Source organism: Grampus griseus (genome assembly GCF_964374135.1).
Source record: "Grampus griseus genome assembly, chromosome: 1".
Classification (NCBI taxonomy): Eukaryota; Metazoa; Chordata; class Mammalia; order Artiodactyla; family Delphinidae; genus Grampus; species Grampus griseus.
This window is the reverse complement of record NC_139017.1, coordinates 87607613-87629234: the sequence shown is the minus strand read 5'-3', so window position 1 is coordinate 87629234 and position 21622 is coordinate 87607613. Positions and strand designations below refer to the sequence as shown.

At 48.4% G+C, this 21622-nt stretch overlaps 2 protein-coding genes across 5 annotated transcripts in view; both read right to left on the bottom strand.

Moving 5' to 3' along the window:
- Positions 1–1660: 1660 nt before the first annotated feature.
- On the bottom strand, positions 1661–13053 carry MYBPHL (myosin binding protein H like; the record flags this gene model as incomplete). The annotated part of the gene is given in 11 exon segments (XM_082674008.1): positions 1661–1790; positions 2538–2724; positions 3062–3163; positions 3167–3222; positions 3300–3459; positions 3598–3650; positions 3653–3731; positions 3939–4139; positions 4693–4781; positions 12910–13023; positions 13026–13053. Coding segments are annotated over 11 exon segments (1077 nt in total). The 3' UTR covers positions 1661–1782.
- Positions 13054–15701: 2648 nt separating this feature from the next.
- SORT1 (sortilin 1) overlaps positions 15702–21622 on the bottom strand; it is a 44885-nt gene continuing 38964 nt past the window's right edge. For all 4 annotated transcript variants that reach the window (XM_082660128.1, XM_082660130.1, XM_082660129.1 and 1 more), the window contains 3 exons: positions 21109–21215; positions 20720–20843; positions 15702–20275 (listed from right to left, as the gene is read on the bottom strand). In XM_082660128.1, coding sequence (XP_082516254.1) covers positions 20261–20275; positions 20720–20843; positions 21109–21215 — 246 coding nt within the window. In that variant the 3' untranslated portion in view covers positions 15702–20260. The remainder of the gene's footprint in view (positions 20276–20719; positions 20844–21108; positions 21216–21622) is intronic.

Sequence of the window (21622 nt, the reverse complement as noted above, 5' to 3'; positions counted from 1 at the left end):
AATGTAGTTATGGGAAGAGAAAGAGGAGTCTGGGGGCCCGCAGATTCCATACAGTCTGGCTAAAGGATTCCAATTTTCTCAATGGTTTTCTATATAGAAAGCCTCAAACAGATGGACACTTATGCAGCGAGGATCCACACCTTTATTTAGATTAGTCCAAACAGACACTATGCTGGAGCTCCTTAAGAACACAGTCTCTCCACAGGCTTCCTGGAGGCACAGAAAAGAGAGGGTCTGTTGTGGCCATAACGGCAAACAGTGAGAGCTCATCCAGGCTGCTGAGGTGACCTCCTTTCATGGTCCCTGGGTCCTGTGCTCTGAATTCTGTATTTACCCTGCTTCGTTGCTGGCACTGACCAGGAGAAATGGAAAAGGGCACTAAGAGTAACAAGGATAACACCAACACAACATGACATTAACCTTAACCTTAACCTTAATGCAGAGGAGGAATTGAGGGATGGCGAGAGAACTGGCTGTGCAAGCCAGCTGGCAGAGAGAGATCTCCTGAGAAGCTTGTACTATTTTTTTTTTTTTTTCGGTACGCGGGCCTCTCACTGTTGTGGCCTCTCCCATTCCGAAGCACAGGCTCCGGACGCGCAGGCTCAGGCTCAGCGGCCATAGCTCACAGGCCCGGCCGCTCCGCAGCATGTGGGATCTTCCTGGACTGGGGCACGAACCCGTGTCCCCTGCATTGGCAGGCGGACTCTCAACCACTGCGCCACCAGGGAAGCCCAGAAGCTTGTACTTTTAATGCATCCCTCAAGGTTTTCATTTGCTAAAGATCAGTGAGAGGCTTAAATAAATGGCTTCTGGGATGGAATTAATTCTTGGGTTTCATTGACCAGGAGCTGCAAGTCAGAGGAGATGTTGGGAACCAGTTCTCTTTAATTCTCTCATGAGCTTCCTTTTCACCCCACTCATCAGTTTGTACACAACATTTCTGCTGTGAGTGATTTAGAGTCTGAAGGAGTTATCAAATTCTAAATGATGGTCTGAGTTGCCCTTTGCCAGTAACGTGCTGCTTGGGACCACATTCCCCACATGTTCAATTATTGTTGACATATAATGATAACAGTGGTTTTCTTCTCTTGGAAGGGAAGGAATCCAAAATCTTCAAAGTAAAAAGGAAGCAAGCTCATCTGGTTTTCACCATGCTTAAGATACTGAGGTAGAAACACTTAATTGATGGGAACACCTTCCTCTCTCTTTTTCTGCCATGTGGTGGTGATGGTGACCTCGGCCATCCTCCACTCCTGATTGTTTTCTTTGACACCTTTTCTTACAGCACCTGCTCACTCCCTCCCACAAAACCCCCTTACAATTAGGTAGATGCTATCACTCTTTTTCAGAGGGCCGCTAGGTTTAATTCCTGTCATCAACTTGAGGAGTACAGATACATAGAGGATGTGACAAAAGTAGACCTCATCTATGGTAAATTCCCTCCACAGGGATGATAGTATTCACTTACAAGAAAAAAAGTCGTTAAAAGAAAAGTGGTTGCCAGTGAGTGTATGGTTGAAAGGCTCAGGAATATATATCTGTCTCAGACTCAGCAACACTAGCCATAAACATGAAATACTCCATTCAGATCCCCTGTACCTCTCCTTACCTTCCTCAGAGTTGCCCATGTCTGCTTAGCGTGCCTCAATTAGGAGCTGCAAAATTCAGACATCTCTCTGTGTTGACATCTCTCCATTTTAACATCTCAGCAATCTCTGGGAAACCTTTCAGAGCATCGAGAAGGGATATACTTCCAGGTTTGGGGGGAGTCCATGGTGCTAATTAAGAGTCTATGCGGAGGGAAGAATAGGACATGTAATGGCCCATTCATTCCTGAGTCATGCTGCACATGCTTAGAAAGTGCCCACTGTGTACCAGAAACTGGGCTGGACACTGGGGGACAAGGTGAATAAGATGGTCCCTGCCCTCACAGTGCTCACAGTTTATGGGGAAACAGATCAGTAAATAGATAATTATAAAACAATATTCTAAATGCAATGATGGCAATCTGAGCAAGGGGACAGGAATGGATAAATGAATGAATACTTTAAAAGCGGTAGAGAGGATGTGCAATATTCCCATTTAACCAACTAGAGACGAAAGTCCTCTGGTTTGTTTAAAAGCCCAATAAAAAGCTACAGCTTTCCTGGATTGAGTCAGATTGTATAGTTTAATGAAAAATGATCTGGGTAAGGTCCAGCAGACTTGGCCTCTTTTCCACCATAGTGCCAACTCCTCAATTAACCAGCACTGGAAATCGCAGGTAAACTGATCAATCACCTCCCTGTGCTTTAGGTTTCTCCTTTGCAAAGTGGAAATAGTGATTCTTCCTATATTACAGAATTATGATGGAGAGAAATGAGGAATGGATGATAAAAATGGCTCCTAAAATACATCCTGATGATGACAGTGATGAGAAGGCCTGAAGGGGAAGCAACCCGAGCCCTTCTTCATCTAGGCTTGTGTCTCTGCCCTCGACTTTCCCACCTGTGGAGAGAGGAGGTGATTGCACCTTAAGGTGCGAGTTCTGCCCTTACCTTTCACATCCACCCGACAGTCTACTGACGCCTCCCCCAGGGGGTTAACAGCCTTGCAGATGTAGATGCCCCCGTCAAAGGGGCCAGGCTTGTGGATTTCTAGGGAGCAGATTCCCAGGTGAGTGAGGGCTCTGTACTTGGGGTTGCCTTGGATATCCATCTTGTTCTTTAGCCAGATGATCTTTGGCTGGAAGATAAAGATGAGGGGGGTGAGTCAGGAGCAGCCAACAGGACTCCAGCCCCCCCTGCCAGAGAGACAGCTTTGAATCTCATGCCCAATTGCCAGCAGGTCATTAAGTGACATCTTCATATATGAGGAACAAACACTAAAAGCAAAACTGGAAACGTTATCCACATCAGCCTGTCTTGGACACCAGTGCCCTGAGTGTTCCTACGTAATGTGCTGTGGAACAGGCAGATGATGGTGACGGGAGCAAATGTTTTGGTTAGAATGTTCTTCGACACAGCTAAGGTTAGAGCAGAAGCAGAAAGCAGCACAGCCACCCACAGACCTCCTTGCTCACCTTGGGGGAGGCATGGATGCAGCAGAAGAGCTGGGTGTCACAGCCAATGACTGTAGTGCAGTCTGCCAGAGGCTGGGTGAACTTCGGGGCTTCTGAGAAATCTCACTGGACAAACCCCTCGGTCTTGTAAACAGTAGCCGAGGGGACCAAGAAGGGCCTTGCTGTAGTGCCTGAGAGCCCCATCCGTCTTCAACTCTTTCTCCTTAACTCTTCCTGGCTCTGAGTCTCAGTGCTTTACCTGCTTTCTGGATGTGGGCCGGGTCGGCAGTGACAGAGGCTGTCTGGCTGAGCCCACACTGGTTCTCAGCAAAGACTTGAAATGCATAGGAGTTGCCGACGATGAGGTCGGAGACTGTGCGGCTGGCGCGGTGATAGCGCTCCAGCACTGTGAGCCACAGCTGTGGGGCCCCGGAAGATGCCCGGAATGAGACCCCTGTTTTGGCAGCTCACTCCACCCCAGCCTACTGCGTGGAACTACCAGAGTCCCATTCCAGAATGTGCTGTTCCTCCCTCCCTCCATCCCAGCTGGGCCTCACCCCAGATTTGGTGTCAGCCTTTTGCACCACGTATCCCAGGAGTGTGTTCCCGTGTCTTGGGGCAGAGTCCACTCCAGGGTAGCGCTGGAGCCCCAGACATCCACCAACTTGATACTCTGAGGAGAGCCTGGCCTCTTTGAAAGGGCCAAGCATGGCAGCGGGCATGGCACGCCTCACATGCCAGGACATTACCAGGAGGGGCCCCTCCGCTTCTGCTCAGCCACCCCTCCCTTCACCCACCACTGCGTCCCACAGCCCCGCTTCCCCGGCTCTCTGTGCTGATTCCTCTTCACGCTGGGGTGGGAGCCCCCAAGGACCACGTCGTCTCCCATTCCCCCCACTGTACCGATCACCAGGGTGTCAGTGGTGGCGGTGGCCTCCAGCCCACCCAGCTGCACATGGAGCTGGTAGTGACCCAAGTCAGCACACTGGGCCTCTCGGATGAAGAGGTTGGAGTCCCGCTCCCCATTCCGCATGCTCACATGACTGGCGTCCAAGGCACAGCCGTCATGCGTGCGCATGGCTTGAGGTTGGGGTTTGCCCTGAGAAATGGGGAGAAGGCTGTGAGCTGCCCCGAGAGGGCTTTTGCCCCTCCCGGCTGCAACAGGGGTCAGATCCACCAGGTCCACGTGGTGACTTGACTCGCAGCTGCAAATTCCTTGAGTGAGAGGTTGGTGGACTGTCCCAGCGGACTTCCGTCTCTCAGCAACAGCCTCAGGATCATGGGAAAGGGGGATGGCTTTGAGTCTCCCCGCCTCTGAGAGTCTAGGTCATGGACACTCAGGGCAGCTGGGACTAAAATTAGCTGCCCAAACTCCTGAGAGCCCTCCAAACTGAGCGCTCCCAGACCCCTGCTGACTGAAGGGCATGGATTAGCCTTACATCATCACCTGGGCATGCCCAACCTTACCTGACCCCAACACCCCACAGGAGTGCTGATGGAAGGGCTGTTTGGCCTCACACTCAGTGACATGCCCCTTCCATTCAAGGCTAGGACGACTGTCCCACTGCTAGCAGGACTCTTGTTTTTTGTTTCCAAATCAAAACCCTGGCCTGGCTCCAGTCATGGACCCAACGTGGGGCTGTCATGATCACCTGGAACGGGATTAGTAGATTCAGAGTGTCTCCAACCTTCTGGACGTAGGTCTGCCTCTGGGCCTGAGGTAGCCAGATCTTGGGGTGCTCTGAGTGATGGAAAGAGAGAGAACGGGGTGGTGAGCCTCCCTGGGGGGAAGAGGAGAGTTTAGAGGAAGTGTAAGTGGATGCTGTATCTAGCTGTGCTCCATGGCCAGGTGACCCAGGCAACACTGAGCAAATTAAGCCCTCTCTCGGGGAATGGGAAGATAGCTCCCATTGTCTCACTGGGATTTAGGGATAAGCAACCAGCTGTGGGATCCTGTAGAGAGAGTTAGTCTCAGCAGAAAGAGCACTGAAGCACGAGCCTGACACCTACTTCTTTTAATTGGTAACTCTCCACCATCGACTTTTCATCAACTGAGATTTCTTTTTTGTTTATGCACAGACCAGTCCAGTCCGAGTGGTCTGTCTTTCCACTCCTTTTCTACATTTGTCCTCAGCAACACTCCTTTTTTCAAGGCCACTTTCAATGTCAATCCTGACCCCCAAGTGTCCGCCCCGCTCCCCAGTTCGGTGCCAGACCCCGAGGAGAAAGCTTTATATTCTGCAGGCAGAGTCAACACCCTGGCCCCACCAGGACAGCACTGATGTCACTGCAGAGGGAGCTGGCGTCTGGTCCCTTCTCTGCAGGGCTGCCCTGTTCAGGGGCCTGCACAGTGTCTTCCAGTCTGTGGAGGATCACTTTGTACAGTCAGAATCTGGGGCAGATTAGGTCCACTGCTTACTCCCCCTTGATCTTCAGGCGTGTTCCAGTGAGAAGAGAGATTAGATTATGTTTATTGGCTTCCAGGATGAAGACAGGAGATGCTCAGGAAAGTGCTGAGTGTAAGTTTGGGGAATGACCAGGTGTAAGTTCCTCTCAGGATGCCTCCGGCAGCCTTGGCTGAGGAAGTGCAAACATCCCACCTGGGTTCCTTTCGGGTCCTAGCTGAAATCTACTCCATTTTCCAGGCTTCTGGTGCTACTGCTTCCTCCTTTCTCAGGCAGAGACAGTCCCCCGCTGCTGTAGTCTTACAGGGGGTGTGACAGTCTCAGTTCCCACCAACTCCCCAGCCTCCCCGCTCCTTCATTCCTATCAGTTGGAAGAACTCCACCCCAGCACACAACTGTGGCAAACAGCTTGATAGCGATTCCAAACTTTTTGATAACACACATTTCCCTGTAAATACATCCCTGAACATTCACCCTAATGTATGTATGTTTATTTACAAATTGAACTGTTTAAAATGTACATTACATAATGCAGAATTTGAATGGTGAAATTGAAAATAAATCAAACGAAGGGTCTACAAAGCTCTTCCTACACCTCAGTTTGTAGATCGTTGTTTAGAGACCAGGAACTTCCATAGTCCGCCCTGATTAGCATCTTGAGATAACTTGGGCTTTGTGGATAAAGATAGACAGAAATATTCAGTGCATGCTGTCCATTTTATTTGCCTAGTTTCCTTTTTTACCGTGTGGCTTACGTTTTAACCTGGGTTGTGCTGTCTTAGGCTGCGCCTCACCCCTCTACCCTGACAGAAGTGGGAACTGTGTGGTACAGGGCCTCCAGTGCTCTAAGCGCTGTCCTGCCCGTACGGCCCAGGGCCTGAGGCCTCAGCAAGGACTCAGCTTGGAACCCAGGCAGCTGAATGACCCTGCTCGGCTGCCCTCTGTTCGACTTTGGCAGTTTGGGTGGAGGCGGGGCATGAAGAACAGAAGAAGTGTTGTGTGATGTGTTCCTTTCCTGTGGCCATCTTGGCAAGCGACCAAGGAGTTGAGAACAGGCGGATATGACTTCAGGGTTTTCTGCAAAAAGAGGGCGGCAATTGAAAAGGAGGGTCAAAACTTCATCTTGTTGGGCTTGGTTCCCCACTGCTGGGTGGGGACCTAACCCTTCACGCTTGCCGGGGAGAGGGCTGAGGAGAAGCCGGCTCTGCTGTCCCTTGCGCTGCCTACAGAACCTCTGAGTTAGGAAGGACCTTGGTGAGCACCCAGAGCAAGGAGAAGACTGGAAGGAAAGGGCTGGGAGAGAGAAACAGCTTTGCTGTTGACCTCACGGCCGGTTGTGAAGTCGTGCTGGCACCATCTAGGAACGTGTGTCTGAAGGACCTGTTCTCTGAGCATGACAGCATATCTGTCCACTTACCTGCCCTTCAGTGTCCACCTGGGACTGGGCACCACAGTCAGGGCTCCTGCAGTGATCTTGCCCCTGGAGAGAAGAGGCCAAGAAGGGAAGGCAGGGGGCCACACTCAAGGATTAAAAAGGCTGATGTGAGGAAAGGAACCCAGGCTGTCATGCCTGGAAGAGGTGCCAGTTGAGCCCTGCTCTGCTTACACCTCAGGTAGGAAGGGGGCTTCTATAGGTAGGTGCATGCTGATGTATATAGTATTTGTTCCCACTTAGTCTTTCCTAGAAAAGTATCTTGGAAAAGGTTAGCATTGTTTCACTTGAACTAAGGAGAAAAATGAAAGAAATAAGTTTATGTGGAACGTAAGCTAAGATGGGGGAATTAGGAGGAGGATGAGCAGAATGGCCCTGAGATCCAGAGGGGATGCCAGCAGGGGGCAGAGACAGAGGAGAAAGGCTGACAGCCAGGATGGTGGATTCTTCCTCCCTGGAGGGCTCCCGGGCCAGTTCTTTGCTTAGAAGTGGGATTCCCTGACAAGATGGTGAATCAGTAGGGGACAAACTTAAGTTACTATTTGGAATGTTCTAAGTCTGAGGACTAGTAGGCGAGGATTCTGCTCTCAGCAGTCTCCCAGCCCCAGTGGGAGAGCAGAGGATGGGCTTAAGGCTAAAGCCGCTGACAAAATATGGGAGGTGAAAGTGTGTGACAGCTCCAGGTGCCTGGGCTGCAGCAAGCTCTTCCCCAGAGCACCCCAGGCCTTGAATCTGCCCAGCAAACAAGAGCAATCTGACCCCTTGCTAAGAGTGTTAATAGGAGGGCTCATCTGGGACATCTCTTTTCACACATCCACAGTCAAGCGAGGTGTTAATTGTACTGACCTTGGAGAAACATGGCTTTCCCTGACGCCCAAGGTCTTTCTCCTCTTCATATGCCAGGAGGGATGTGAACCAAAGGCTACAGCCCTAAAGCAGAACCTCGGGTTTCTAAGACCAGGTCTGAGACAGCCGCAGTTTGTCTATGAGATTTTCTCCCTTCATAGAGTCTCAGGTAAAAGACATTTTGAAAAGTCCTTTGAGAGCCCTTGGCTTCTGAGCTGTGTTGCTCTCAGCACTGAATTTCTCTCAGACAGAATACTGTCTTAAAAAGGAGCGGAGAGGAAACTACTTAAAGTCCAGAGATCTCGACTTCTCTTCATTAGAAAATCCTTCCTAATTCTACCGAATTTCATCCTGCTGAGGTTTATGCCCATTTCCTTATTCTCTGCTCATGGGAAATAATTGTTCCCATCCTCTCATAACTTGGTTTCACATGGCTAAAGACTTTCTGCCAGCGATTCCCTAAGGACTGTGTAGTTCAGATTGATGGTATTAATTATGGCCCAGAGAATGAAGGAACAAGATAGACACATTGAAATAGTGGAGGAGTGTGTGCGTGTGTGAGTGTGCAAGACTGTGAGTTCGTGTGCATGTGTGCACACACATGCACAGGCCTGTGTGAGTGAACGGTTACCAAAAGAGGGCAAATGCACAAGGCAAGCTATGGCTCCCAAAAAACCCCAGAGATTTCCAGGGATCCAAAAAATACCAGCATTTCTTACAGAAGCATTAGCAGATGCATAGGGTGTGGACTTGACCTTATCAGAAACTTGTCTGGAGGAGTGTGGTGGGAAAGAAATGTGGTGACTTCAAAAAAATAAACCTAAAAACCTTGTGAAGGACAAGAGTGTCACTTCCTTGAAGGCCATGAAACTAAGATCAGAAAAAATAAAAGGACATAGAAATAGGCAATACTTCTCTGAGGAAAAGACTCCATCACCCTCTCCCCTTGTGGCAGTCTCCCCCTCACGCTGATGACGGTAGCCCTGGCTCAGTGTCACTTTCTCCAACATTTCTCCAGTCATGATTCCTGCTCATTTCAACACCCAGACTTCCAGTCCCTGCAGGGCCGCTCCCAGCCTTGCCTGCCACTCCTCCAATGAGTTTGTCCTCCCCTGCTTCAGCCCATGGTTCCTTTGGTCATTGTCTAGACCAATAACTATAGCCACTATAGAATCTGAATTTCAAGCGTCCCACTCTCTCAGCACCACCTCCATGACAGGGATGGCTAATTGCTCACAACAATTTGTACATATTATCTCTTCCATAGTATAGGGATCTCTGAGAAGGAGCGGCCCCACTTGCTGTATGACAGTGAGACTAGTTCTTGCCAGTGAAATGTGAGTGGAAGTGATGAGAATCACTTCTGAGTCGAGGCTTTTAATGAATGAGTTTTCTATTTCCCATCTGCTAGCTGCATGCAGGCGATCACGGGGCCCTAAGGCATGGCGGAGCCACAAGATGGAAGAGGCCCGGGTCCCTGAATTAGTGCTGGAGAACTATCTGCTGAGTAGGAACACTTGCTTTTAGTTGTTTTGCTAGTAAGGAATAAACATCTATTGTATTTGAGCCTTAAATTCTGAGGTCGCATAACCTAATGAACAGTCTCTATCCCTTCAGCTCCCTCCCTCTAAAGCTCTGCCAGCAGTGATCCTTCAGCCCACTGAGACCTCTGATCCATTATCTTCCCACCCCTTCACTCTCCATCACCCCTCCATGTTACCACTTTCTTTCCCACCCAAATTAGATTCCATGGTCATCGTTAGACTCACTCCCTTGCATACCCACTCAAAGCCCTAATCCTTTTCCACTTCTTAGCAATACCCAGCCCCAGTTAAATACACCCCCTCAGTGTCTGCATCCACACAGCCAAACACGACTGGGGAAAAATATTACAAAACTATGCTGACTTTAAATTGATGGCCATTGCCTCCAAATGGACCCTGGCAGATCTGCCAGACTTCCCTAATTCACTCAATCTCCTGTTCTCCTGGGTGACTGTTGTACACCCTCTTCTAAAACTTCCATACCTTTTCCTGAATCCTTATTCTCAGTTGACAATCTTGCTAGTGTCTAAAGCCTGCCTATAGCCTATTCTTAACTCAGCAGCCAGAAAAGTCTTAAAACCTACACCTGATCATGCCAGATCTCACCTAAAACCCTGCGCTGGCTGCCCATCTGTCTCAGGGTTGAACCAGTGTTCACAATGGTCCTGCTACCTCTTTGACCCCAAACCTGCTATTCTCTCCCTCACTCTGCTACAGCCACAGTGGCCCCAATCCATAATGCACACTCCTGCCTCAGGGCCTTTGCACTTACTGTTCTGTCTGTGGAAAACCTTCACTCTCAATATCTGCATGCATTGTTCTCTGGTCTCCTTTAGGTTGCTGCTCAGATGACCTTATTAACAAGACTTTCACTGAATATCCTGCTTGAAACAGCAAGTACACTTCCCACCCCAGCACTTTATACCCTCCTCTTTCTCTGCTTTACTTTTCAGCATAGCAGTTTTCACTTTCTGATATTTTATATATTTTATTTGCCTATTTATTATCTATCTCCTTACATAGAATGTAATCTCCACAAGGGAAGTTATTTTTGCCTATTTTGTGCATTTTTGTAACAGTGCCTGACACATAATAGACACAAAGTAAATATTTGTAGAAGGAAGAAAGAGGATAAGAAGGGACAGTGGGAGGGTGGGAGGGAGGAAGGAAGGATGGTCACTTCAAGGCTAGGGATTCAGCTTCCCAAGCCTGGAAGACACAGAACAGTCCAGACTGAAAGAGGACACAGGGTCAGTTGGAAGCAATCGAGCTGAGATCAGCAGACGGGCCCTCCTACTGGGTCTCAGAGTCCCGTCTTCTCCGTGTCAGGGTGCAGTCTGTCCCATATCTCTCACTCTTTCGGAAGCTCTCCTCTGGCCCCTGCCCAGCGTTGCCTCCAGGACACAGTGCCTCTGTGCAGTGCTGAGAGTGACAGAGGATGGTTTCCCAATGCCAAACACCTACTTCTGCTTCTTTAGCCATGGAGCAGTCTTTCTTGACTAAAAGCTCCGTGTCGGCCAGTTGCAGTTCATTTTAATGTCACAAACATTTTGATGCCTGCTCTATTTCATGTGTACTCACATGCTAGCCACTGTGCCCTTCTATGTCCCATAGAGCTCCCCATAAGGAAGAGGAGGCGTTAAGAGGAAGGAAAAGTCCTTGATGCTCACAGGGAACTTGGGGGCCATCTAGTCCAGCACCATAGCACCCCCCTGAAGACCTCTGGCTAGGCTTCAGTGATGCTCTGAACTCCCTGAACTTTGTTGAGTATTTTTCTTGCAGCAAGAATCCACAGCTTTCATCAGATTTTCCTAGGGATCCATATCCACCGAAGGGTTAAGAGCTCTGATTTAGTTCAACCTCTCAATTTACAGATGAGAAAATAGAAGCCAGAGGGGTGGATTCACTTGCCTTGGGTCACAGGACAGAGCTAGGGTTTGAACTCATGTCTTCTTTTCCCAACTGGATAACAGATGCAAACACTTTGCACAATGTCACAAGGAGTCCTTGCTGCTAGTGACCTCTGGCATGTAGGTGGGTTGAGTCACTGGGTGCTGGTGGCCCTGAGGCCACACACAAGATCAGGGCCCTTCAGGCCGCACTTGGGGGCTGTGGCCAGGGGCCGTCAGGAGGGAGGAGTGTGGAAGGGATGAGCACCCTCCCCCAGGATTTTGTGGAGACCAGTGGTCAGAGAGTCAGCAGTCCTGGCTCTCATTCTCCCTCTGCCTGTGACTTATTCCCTGGGCCTTTTCGGGAAGAAACTGATTTTCTGCCTCAAGACCATTCCAGCCTAGTATGTTCCCAATAACTTCTGCTCTCTTTACCTGTTTTTCAGTGGGGCAAACTTGGTCGGCTCTCTGCCCCTGACATACAAATAGCTTCTGAAGACCCAGCATCTTCCATCAGGATGATAAGAGGCAGCAAACTTTCCCTCCACAACCCTATTTGCAGGGAGAACTCAGTCTTTATCCCTGACTTGGAAATAATTTATTATCTATTCGTATCTTTGTTTGGCCTCTTCCAAGGCACTTTGGATTATCTCAACAATCCTTTCGACTACCTTACCAGGTCGATACTATTACTCACCATTTTACAGAGAGGAAATTGAAACTGAGCAGTCCATTGACTTGGCCAAGGTCACGGAGCTGCTGGAGGTGGCCCTGGGAATTGAGTCTAGATGCTGTCTTCTTTTCTTACCTCTCCTTACCCAGGGATTCCACGGTGTCTCGTTTGTGGTCTTTGCATCCTCTGCACTCAAGACTCCAAGGGGCCAGAAGTGGGGACTTTGTGCAGGGAACTGTCTTAAATGTTTCGTGCAGCCCCCGTAGTTGCTTCCGCCGATTACCTCGCAGGAGAGGGGAAGAGCCAGGCTCCCGTCTTCCACTTCTGTCGGCTGAGCCAGGTGCAGTGGGAGCCACCCAGGGTAAATGTCACAGAGCTGTTAGCTACAAAGGCCTCAGCCAGGGGCAGTCTGGGGGCTGGGCAGCAGGGCTGCTGGCAGGGAACTCTGGGGCTGGAAGGGGCACCCACCACCTCCTAGTTCGAAAATGCCTTTATGTTGAGAGGCTCACAGAGACCACAGAGAGGCAGCCAAATTCTTCCGGACGGTCTCTGCTTCCGTGGAGCTCAGGCTCAAATAGGCTAGGGTTTCCCGTGGAAGCCAGTGGAGATGTAGGTAGGGTAGGTGGAGGACCCACGGCTCTACCAAGGGCGAAGTGGAGCGTCACATACTGTTCACCACTTAGCCTCCCGGTGGCTCTAAGCTTTTTGTTTCTTTCTTCTCCAAATCCAGATGGACACCATCTCACCCCTCATTCCCTTCCTGACTGGCATTGGTATATCAGGTCCCTGTGACAGACGTATTTTAAAGGTAAAAATACAAACCTATCATTATCAGTCACTGTAAATTGCCACAAACATCATTCACTGACTTTTCAGGTAAAAAGCAAAGACCCAGCAGAGACATTTGAGCAGCAAGCTAGAATCCACCAAGGAAGGGGGTGGGGGCTCCAATGGATGCTTCCCCACCCTAAGTACCAATCCCGTGAAACCATTTAGATCCGCAAAACCCATGGAGGTGCAGTCAGGGCGGTAGCGCATTCTCCCAACTCCCAACGCTCACTCCCCATCCCCATGGATCACCTTCTGTTGGGGGCAGGAGCTGGGGAATGGGGCTGACAGCCCCCCGCCGAGGTGAAGCCTGGGCTCCGTCAGCATCCGCTAGGCTGGCTTCTTTCACTTTCAGCGTGGATCCGAGGCCACCTCCAGAGCTGTGGCTGCCTCCATGCTGGGCCACCCCAAGGCTGGGCTCCAGAGAAAGATTTTCACTGTTGGTGGCGAGGGAGGGGCTGAGCACCTGCTCGCCAGCCCGGCCTCCCCAGGGTCCCAGACACAGGGTTATGTAACAGGGCTGGCCTGTTCCCACCCAGCTACTCCCAGACGGCTGAAGCAGGGGCCAGGGGAAGAGTGGGGAGCGGACCGCAGCCCAGAATAGCTGCAGGAGGAGGACCCGGTAGTCCTGTTATCTTGGGAGAGAGAACCGACACCTCTCTCACAACACCAGGGAGGGAGGGGAGCGCTCGAGCTTTTCAAACAGCCCCTCCCCACCCAGACCATCCAAATGGGGCCTCTGGCTTCTGGCAGGAGGATTGGGTGACATCTCGGCTCCTGACCTCCAGTTCATCCAAGGGTGTCCAGGTCCAAGGAAGGGGCCCCAGGATTAGCTGATTCACAGGCACACCTTTAGGTGGTCTCTCCCTCTCTGCTCCCACATTCGCTGAGTTGTAAAGTCTCGCCAGCTCAGCCTTTATGGGGGCGGCCCCATCCTCTCCACTCCCCACCGTGGCAGTGCAGGGCAGGGTCTGCACACTGGAGCCAGACCCCCCGGCTCACTTTGGCTCCATCACCAATTGGCTGTGTGACTTGTAACCACACATCACAGTCTCTCTCAGGTCTGTTTCCTCATCTGTGAAGTGGAGATAACAGCCATAGGGTTGCTGTGAGGATTCAAAGGTAATCTGGGTAAAGTGCTTAGCAGAGTGTAGCCGACTAAGTGCTCGATAAATGTAAGCTATTTTTAGGTTGGGCCAGCACTTGTCCCTTTCAAAGCTCCCTTGCCTATGAGATAAAGTACAAATTAAGTGAGAGGCAGCAGTGATGGAGGGGAGAGCCAGGAGCATAAGGTTAGAGGACTTGAGTGTGACTCTGGGCTCTACTACTCACTCATTTGCTAGGTGACCCTGGGAAAACCACTTACTCTGAACCTCAGGTCCCTGGTCCGTGAAACAAGGGATGATGATGCCACAATTGTGTTGAAGATAAAATGGTAAAAGTACATGAAAGTGGCCAGAGCACAGTAGGTGTTACATACTAACGGTCCCATGTGATTTCTAGGCTCACCAGACCATCATTTATATGTTCTATGCACTCCATCCAATCAATCTGGTTTCCTATCATACTCTACTTTCTCATCTCCAGAAGCTGGCATCCCCTCTGTGAATATATATATATATATATTTTTTTTTTCTTTAGGCTTAAAGAGCAGTTTTAGGTTCACAGCAAAGTTGAGTGGAAAGTAGAGTTCCCACATTCCCCCCTTCCCCTCCTCTCCTTTATTTTTTATGGAAACAAATGAGTATGGTTGAATGAATGAGCTCCTTACTCATTTCTCCCCTTTAGCCGTCAAATTGGGGGCAGTCATTAGGATCCTGGGAGCCTGTTACTATCTTGGGGTGTGGGACAGAAGCCCAGAACTCATCTTTGCAACCTGTATAGGGACCGAGGGCTAGGACAACCTGTAGACACAGCTGGTGCCCAGGAAGCTGTTTATCAGGAGCTCGGATGACTGAAGAGGATAACTGTGGAGCTTGACCTCAGGCTGGTGGTGAGAGGCTGCGCTGTGTCATGTCAGGATTTGTGTAAAGGCCTCTTTGACCTATTTCTCTCGTCTGACCCAGCCAAAGCCCTTACGAGTCCAGACAGTACACCAGGGGACTCCAAACACCCCCTCTTATACCCCACTTAATCCATGCTTTGATGAGGAGATTGGCCCAGGCTTTTGGTCTTAGCTCCTTGTTGCAACTGAAGAATCAAATAAAAAAGGCAGACTCCTAGGGTCTTATCCATTGGAAAGGCTAATTTAATAGGTCTAAGTGGGATATGCATTTAAAAAAAAACCTACTGATTCTGTTGCAGGAAGTCTTAGAACACTATGTTAGATAGAATTCCAGAAAATAAACCACCTTGGATAACCTCCTGGGGGAGGGCTCTTCCAGCAGACATGGGCTCCTCAAGAGCAAGGTCTCTGCCTGGTCATCTTTAGACCACGACGCCAGAGCAAGCATTAAATGGAAATACCCGCCAGGACGGAAGGCTGAGCAGTCGTGAGCCTTGGCTAAAGGCTCAGTGGGGGTGGGCAGGAACCTCCCCTAAAAGAAATATTTTGGAGGAGGAAAGTTGCAACTCTTTGAAGGTCCTTAAATGAAATGGGTCAGGAAGGACTACGAGTAAGTGCAGCAGGAGAAACGTTAAGAGGGGCAGATGGAAAGGTGTGGAAGGTAAACTCCTTGGTGTTACTTATCAACCTGCTAGAAGAACATGGAATTCAAGAGAGTAATGACATGCCGCTGCGTGCAGAAGGAAGAGTGTAGCGGTTGAAACGGAGAAGCTGTACGGGGTGGCTCAGCTACACTTTCCCGGAGTAAGAACAAGAAAGCTGCTTTTACAAATACCCATGGGAGGCAGATCTTTGTGAGCATAAAGCAGAAACAGGTGAGTAGTTTTTCCTACAAATTACCTAATACCTTACATGCTATAAATGAATAGTCCTGGCTCTTTAACTGACTTATTCTCTGGTTGCTGGAGTTTGATTTTTGAAGCTAGAAAACTGGAAAAGCTTTCATATTAACAAACTGTAGCTTAGTCATTTTAGTAGGTCAGGTAACAAAGTCCAGTCTGTTTTATTTCTAACCCAAATATTGCAAATATACAGAAAATTACCAGTACAAAGTTAAACACACCCAGATTTATTTACATAATGCTAAAGAAATTTGAGTTTTATTTCCATTTTGTGGAATTTTATTCTAGGGTCTGGCTTTTTTGTGTAACCGACATTGGTCATTGAAACTTGATTATCCCACCTCACATGCAATTTTCTGTCCCAAGGGAACAGAAAACTTGGGTTTTTAGCATACATGCAGTAACGATCTTAATACTGCTTTACACTTTTGTACCGACAGCTTGGGGTGGAGGCAGAGAAGTTACAGAGCAAGGAGGGACCACATGCTGATAGGGAACAAGAGACAAGACAGGGCTGGACAACAGGCACACGGGGACCCTGAGCATTTCTGTGCACGAGGATAAGGAGGGTGCCATCAAACCCCTCCTCCCTAGACGTCCAAACACAGGAGGTGGGCAGAATCATCAGGAACATTTAAGTCACCCGACCACAAACTGAGGGCATGCGGAGGATGAGAACTGCATTAAAGACTTGGGACATATCAATAAATCATTAACATGTACACTATACAGTTTATACATGTATATATGTACACACACACATATATATATAGAAAGGTACAGATTAGTTTAAGTTATCCTATATAAACAAGGACGCTTAAAAATGTACCAGTGTGAAAAAATGCGTACAGTTAAGTTGTTGAAGACAATTTCTAATTAATGTTCTGATTCTTATTGTTATAATGCAAAGTAGCCAAGAAATCAACATGTTCCTGCTATTTTAATCATCCTCCATGAGGGTGAGGCCTGGGCTCTGCTAGGGCAGGACAGCACTGCCAGAGCTGCCTGAGCTGGGCGGATCAGTGGCAGATGGAACAGAAAGTCTGGCACCTGCTGAGTGCCAGTGCTGAAAGTCTGGCCCTCCCTATCACTCCATCATGTGGCAAATCTTAAACTTTGGTTTTTGTCCAAAGGACATGTAAGTCCATGTTAATCTTCCTGCTTGAGGGAAGGTAGTAGCAAAGTTGAAAAGCTGAATCTCTTCCTATTTTAGCAGTTCCAAGTATCTGGGCTTCATGTGAGGCAAGGGGGCGGTACCAAAAATGAGCAGGGCGAGCTCTAAGCCATTGCATACAGGAGCGGGGCTCTTTAAAGCTCTCCGAAAAGGAAAGAGAGAATCTCTCTACCTGAATCATTTGCCTAGAAAATAAAGAAATGACTCAAGTCACGACAGTCCTGCCACCTGGGGTGGATGTGAACTGCCCTGCACTCCTCTCTCTATCCTTGTACCGTGATGAAGGCCATGGGAGAACCAGCAATGGTTTACAGAGCCAGCGGTGGCCAGTTCATTACTTATCTGTCAGGGATGAAAGGCCAGCTTGGGCATGTAGAGGCCCAGAGGCAAACCTAAGAATTACAGAGACGCACACTGGAAAGCCTATTCAGAGGCAGACGGCAAATTCTAAGTTTTAGTTACAGCTAATCTGTTGAATCTCTTAAGCCCAGCCTAGAACTGCCACAATCCTCCAAACGCTTTCATTCTTCTAAGGGGCATTCCCATTCAATGAACAGCCTAGGTGTATGCATCCCTGGTCTCTGGTCTCACTAAAAACCAAGAGCCCCCTTACGTCCAAGACACCTGTCCACAGAGCACGAAGGATGATGAGTTCTCCGCCTGGATTTTAGAGCTCAGGTCACTTTGGACCGTCTAATATGTCCAACCTACCTTACAGTGCTAACTTCTATTGTTGAAATAATCTTTTGCTATCAAGCCTGAGACTTTACACAACTTTACTTTCAAAGATAATTCTCCTAACCTAACATCGATAGGACAAATTGGAAATCTTCTTTTCTTAGAAGCTGTCATGGATTTAGGCCGTTTTCCTGTCTGGCTGAGGGCATACACTTGTGTGAGTGCAGGCTGACCCAGAAGGCTAACTAGCCAGGCTTGTTAGCAGTCCTCAAACCAACTGAGCTCGCTAGCCAGCCAGTGGTGGGAGGACAAGAAGAATGAAGAGGGTGCCTCATCAATGGAGATTCCATTCCTGCACTCTTGAACAGTGACCCTCAACAAGGTGAGGGGCGGTTTCTAAACACATATTCAAAATTACCATTACTTTTGTTTTCAACCATGAACAACAGGAGAATAAACTCTTCTGTTTACCAAGGTGGCAAAAAAGAGCTAAATACTGCTCTGCAAGAAATGTCACTGATCCGCATCCTAAAGAATAGCAAGTCATCTATAAGAGAGCAGCCCTCTCCAGGTGCTCAGCACTGGCGCGCATCAAAACGTATACGAGATCTGAAGACAACCACTGGCGGTGCTCGTAACACACAGGGACCCTGGCGACTTGCTCCGTTTTTGTACCTCAGCTCCATCTCTAATGGGGATTACAACCCCCGCCTTTTTTTTTTTTAAATCTCACGAGAATGTTGTAAGGTTCAAATTACATAATGCAAGAGAAAAAGTGCTGTGAAAACTGCCAAGTTCTATAGAAATATCATTATAGGCAAAGAGCCCTAATCTTATACGGTTAGAGAAGAATATTAACTTTCCTATCTTAAAACTAATCAGAGAATTACCATGTATCAGCACACCTACCCGAGCGGGTATATGTGGGGAGAAGAGGTGTATGGTGTAAGTAGGTCTTTTCTGGACATCAAATTCATTTTGGGCAGGAGGTGAGGGCGACCGGGGACAAAAGCCGATACTTAATCATTTGTGAGCTGGTATATCTTTGGAATTACTTTTAATTTAAAAACCTTGTAAAAGGAATGAGCTTTTCCTAAAAGACTAGTGTTCTCTGGCTCTAACAAGTATTAACTCTCTTTACAAAAACTGCCCTAACTTTATAGCTCCCTGACTCATTTAAGTTTACTGCAGTTTCAAAGTCTCTAGAATTCTCCATCCATTCCCTCCCCCACTTTCCCTGCGGCTGTGAATCCATTCTGGTGAGGAGAGAACTCAGCCATCTGCTCACGCATTCTGACAACAGTTAATTTGGCACATTTACTTTTTCCTGACTTTCTAGCCATAAAGTGAACTAGCAACAAAACGGCAGTTTATCAAAGAATGTCCCAATCATAATTATTGGGAGAAACTGTGACCGGCACAGTAGGTATGCTAAGACTGAAAACGTGCTACTATATTCCGGTATAGCAAATAGTCAAGCTGTATTAAAACTAACGATTGCAGCTTTCCATCACTATATGGCCACCCCAAAATCCATCTTGCTACATTTTCTAATTTATCTCATTTTTAAAAATGTCAAAAGGAAAATTTTTTTAAATTTAAAATACGAACTTAATGTATCACACGAAACATCATCTACACTAGAAGTGTGTTTTTCAGTTGGTTCAGCCAAAAGTTTCATGCCAACAAATTACTTGGCAAAGCTGGGAAAAAGGGCAGAGGAGGAGAGTCTGGTAATAAAATTCTGATTTTTTTAAAAAAGCCTAAATCTGAAAACATGTCTAGTCATGGCTCCATGCAGAGCAGCAACCTAAGAGGAAGCAAATAAGCAGCCATTCTAATGATTCACCAAGGAGCCAGCACAGCAGGCAGGAGGGGACGCAGAAGACTGTGACGTGCCATCCTCAGGGGCTGCACGGCCCATGCCACCAGCCACTCCAGCGAAGAGCTCGCTCAGCCTGGGCACACAGCCCGGGCAAGCCTGAACCCAGACCTTGAGCAAGTCCACTGGCACACACACAAAGCATGGCTTGAAAGATCTCGGAAGAAGCAAGAGTTTCTCCTTTAATAGGTGCTAAATCTAGTCAATTCTCTGCTGCTCCCTTTTTCCTGCCCCAAATTAAAAATATTACCCTTTAAGTTTTCCTGATTTAGTGTCTTGGAAGCACATGTAAGTTAGTTGCCAAAGGGCAATTAATGAGGGTATTGCCTAATTAAACAGGGGAAAAGAAAAATCACTGTGGCCTATGGTCCCTGAAAAAACAACAACAACAACAACAAAAAGCAGGGATCTGTGTGAGGAGCTGGTGTGCAGTGTTCTTGGAGCGGGGCTGTCCCCAGATGGAGAAAGGCTGCCCAGGCTGTGCCAGTCATCGCAGCCTCTGTGCTCATCTCTGCGGCTGCTTCGTGTTGCCAGCACAGCCCAGGGACGGCACCAAGTGCTTTGTGAGAGTTGATGCTGAAGCTGGCAGGTGCCCTGGGGCAGGCGCCATGCAAAACATGCAACAGTGGGGTTAGTGAAAAGTTCCCTTCAATTCCATTTCATTTCCCTTAAAAAACAAAAACAAAACCGAAAAGGGCCCGTACCTTGCAAAAAGACAGAACTTGAAATGAAAAGTTAAAGAATTAAAAATTTTCCCTCTCTTCTCAGGGCCAATTGTAAGAGTGTTTAGGGTCCCCACCCCCCATTTCTTTAGTGTAGGTCCTTTTGGCTTTGATGGAAGCAGCAGAAACAGAGCTGGGTCCCTCGCAATGGGAAATTTATTTCCCCAAGTCGGAGCCACAGGGAGTGTAAGAGGTACTGCGGTTCCATCATCTGTGCTCAGTCCCAGCTCCTTTGAGGAGCTATTCCAGGAGGTCCTGAAAAGAAAGACATAGGCCATATTATTTACAGACCAAAAAAATCCCTATTTTGAAAGCCATTACCTAGTTTCTGGGCTGGCCAAGTCTTACAGTCATTAAATTGCTGCTTCTAGCTTATACCCTCCTTTGCTTCAATCATTATCTTGACCATGAGTAAGAAAAGATCACTCTTTTTTTTTTTTTTTTTTTTTTTGCGGTACGCGGGCCTCTCACTGTTGTGGCCTCTCCCGCTGTGGAGCACAGGCTCTGGATGCGCAGGCTCAGCGGCCACGGCTCACGGGCCCAGCCGCTCCGCAGCATGTGGGATCTTCCCGGACCAGGGGACGAACCCGTGTCCCCTGCATCGGCAGGCGGACTCCCAACCACTGCACCATCAGGGAAGCCCAAAGATCACCCTTTTTAAAAATTTCTGGACCACCCCTCAAGAAGAAAGAGTCTCACCTCATCTGAGTCATCATGATAACCACTTTTATGAGTGTGGGAGGTTGTGTCCAAAGCATCCACACCATCCACACCGTTGGCCTCCGCATGTTGCTGGAGCACAGAGTATCGATGCACCAGGAACCTGCGGGTGGAAACCACCGTCAACTCTCACATGGGGAGGAGGGGTGCATTTCTTATAGGACGGTGGATTTTCCAAGTTTTACACACTTGCAGAATGAGTCACACATATAGGAAGCACAGCCCGTAGCTGGCATATGGAAAATGTAAGGAAAGATTTGGGCCTGATGTTTCAGTAACATCACTTCAACTAGTTAGTTTTTGCCAGGGGCTGACTCAACCGTCTGCCCTCGGTGGACTTTCTGGTTTGATTGATTTCTGTTCCTTACCTTCCCCCACAGACGTACTTCTTCACAATGAGCACTCCTGCTACGACTGTGACCAGCATCAATCCCACAGTAGCCAGGATAATCGGAACAGAATTTGACTTGGAATTCTTGATAAATTAAAACACAAACACAAACAATTTTGGGTGTGCATATTCTCAGACAGAATTCAAAGAGGCTGCTCATTCCCCTATTTCTCTGTTGAATGATCTGCAGTCTCTAGGCACCTAATGATGATACTTTCCCAACCCCCGCCCCCAAGATGAACCATCTCAGTGCTACCAGGAGAATATCACAGCTGGCAGAGGGTGACCAGAACTTCAACTGCCTTAAAGCTGTCAGAATGGTGCAAACTCAGTGGCTTCCATGTCAAAGTTACACTGGAAGTCGTAGCAACTACCTAGATCAAATGGTAATTGTGACTGTTCCCCACTACCACTGTTTATAAGTCTTGGAGCTTTTAAGGGTGAAGCAGGAAAGGGAGACTATGATAATAAGTGGGCTGAATGAATCTAAA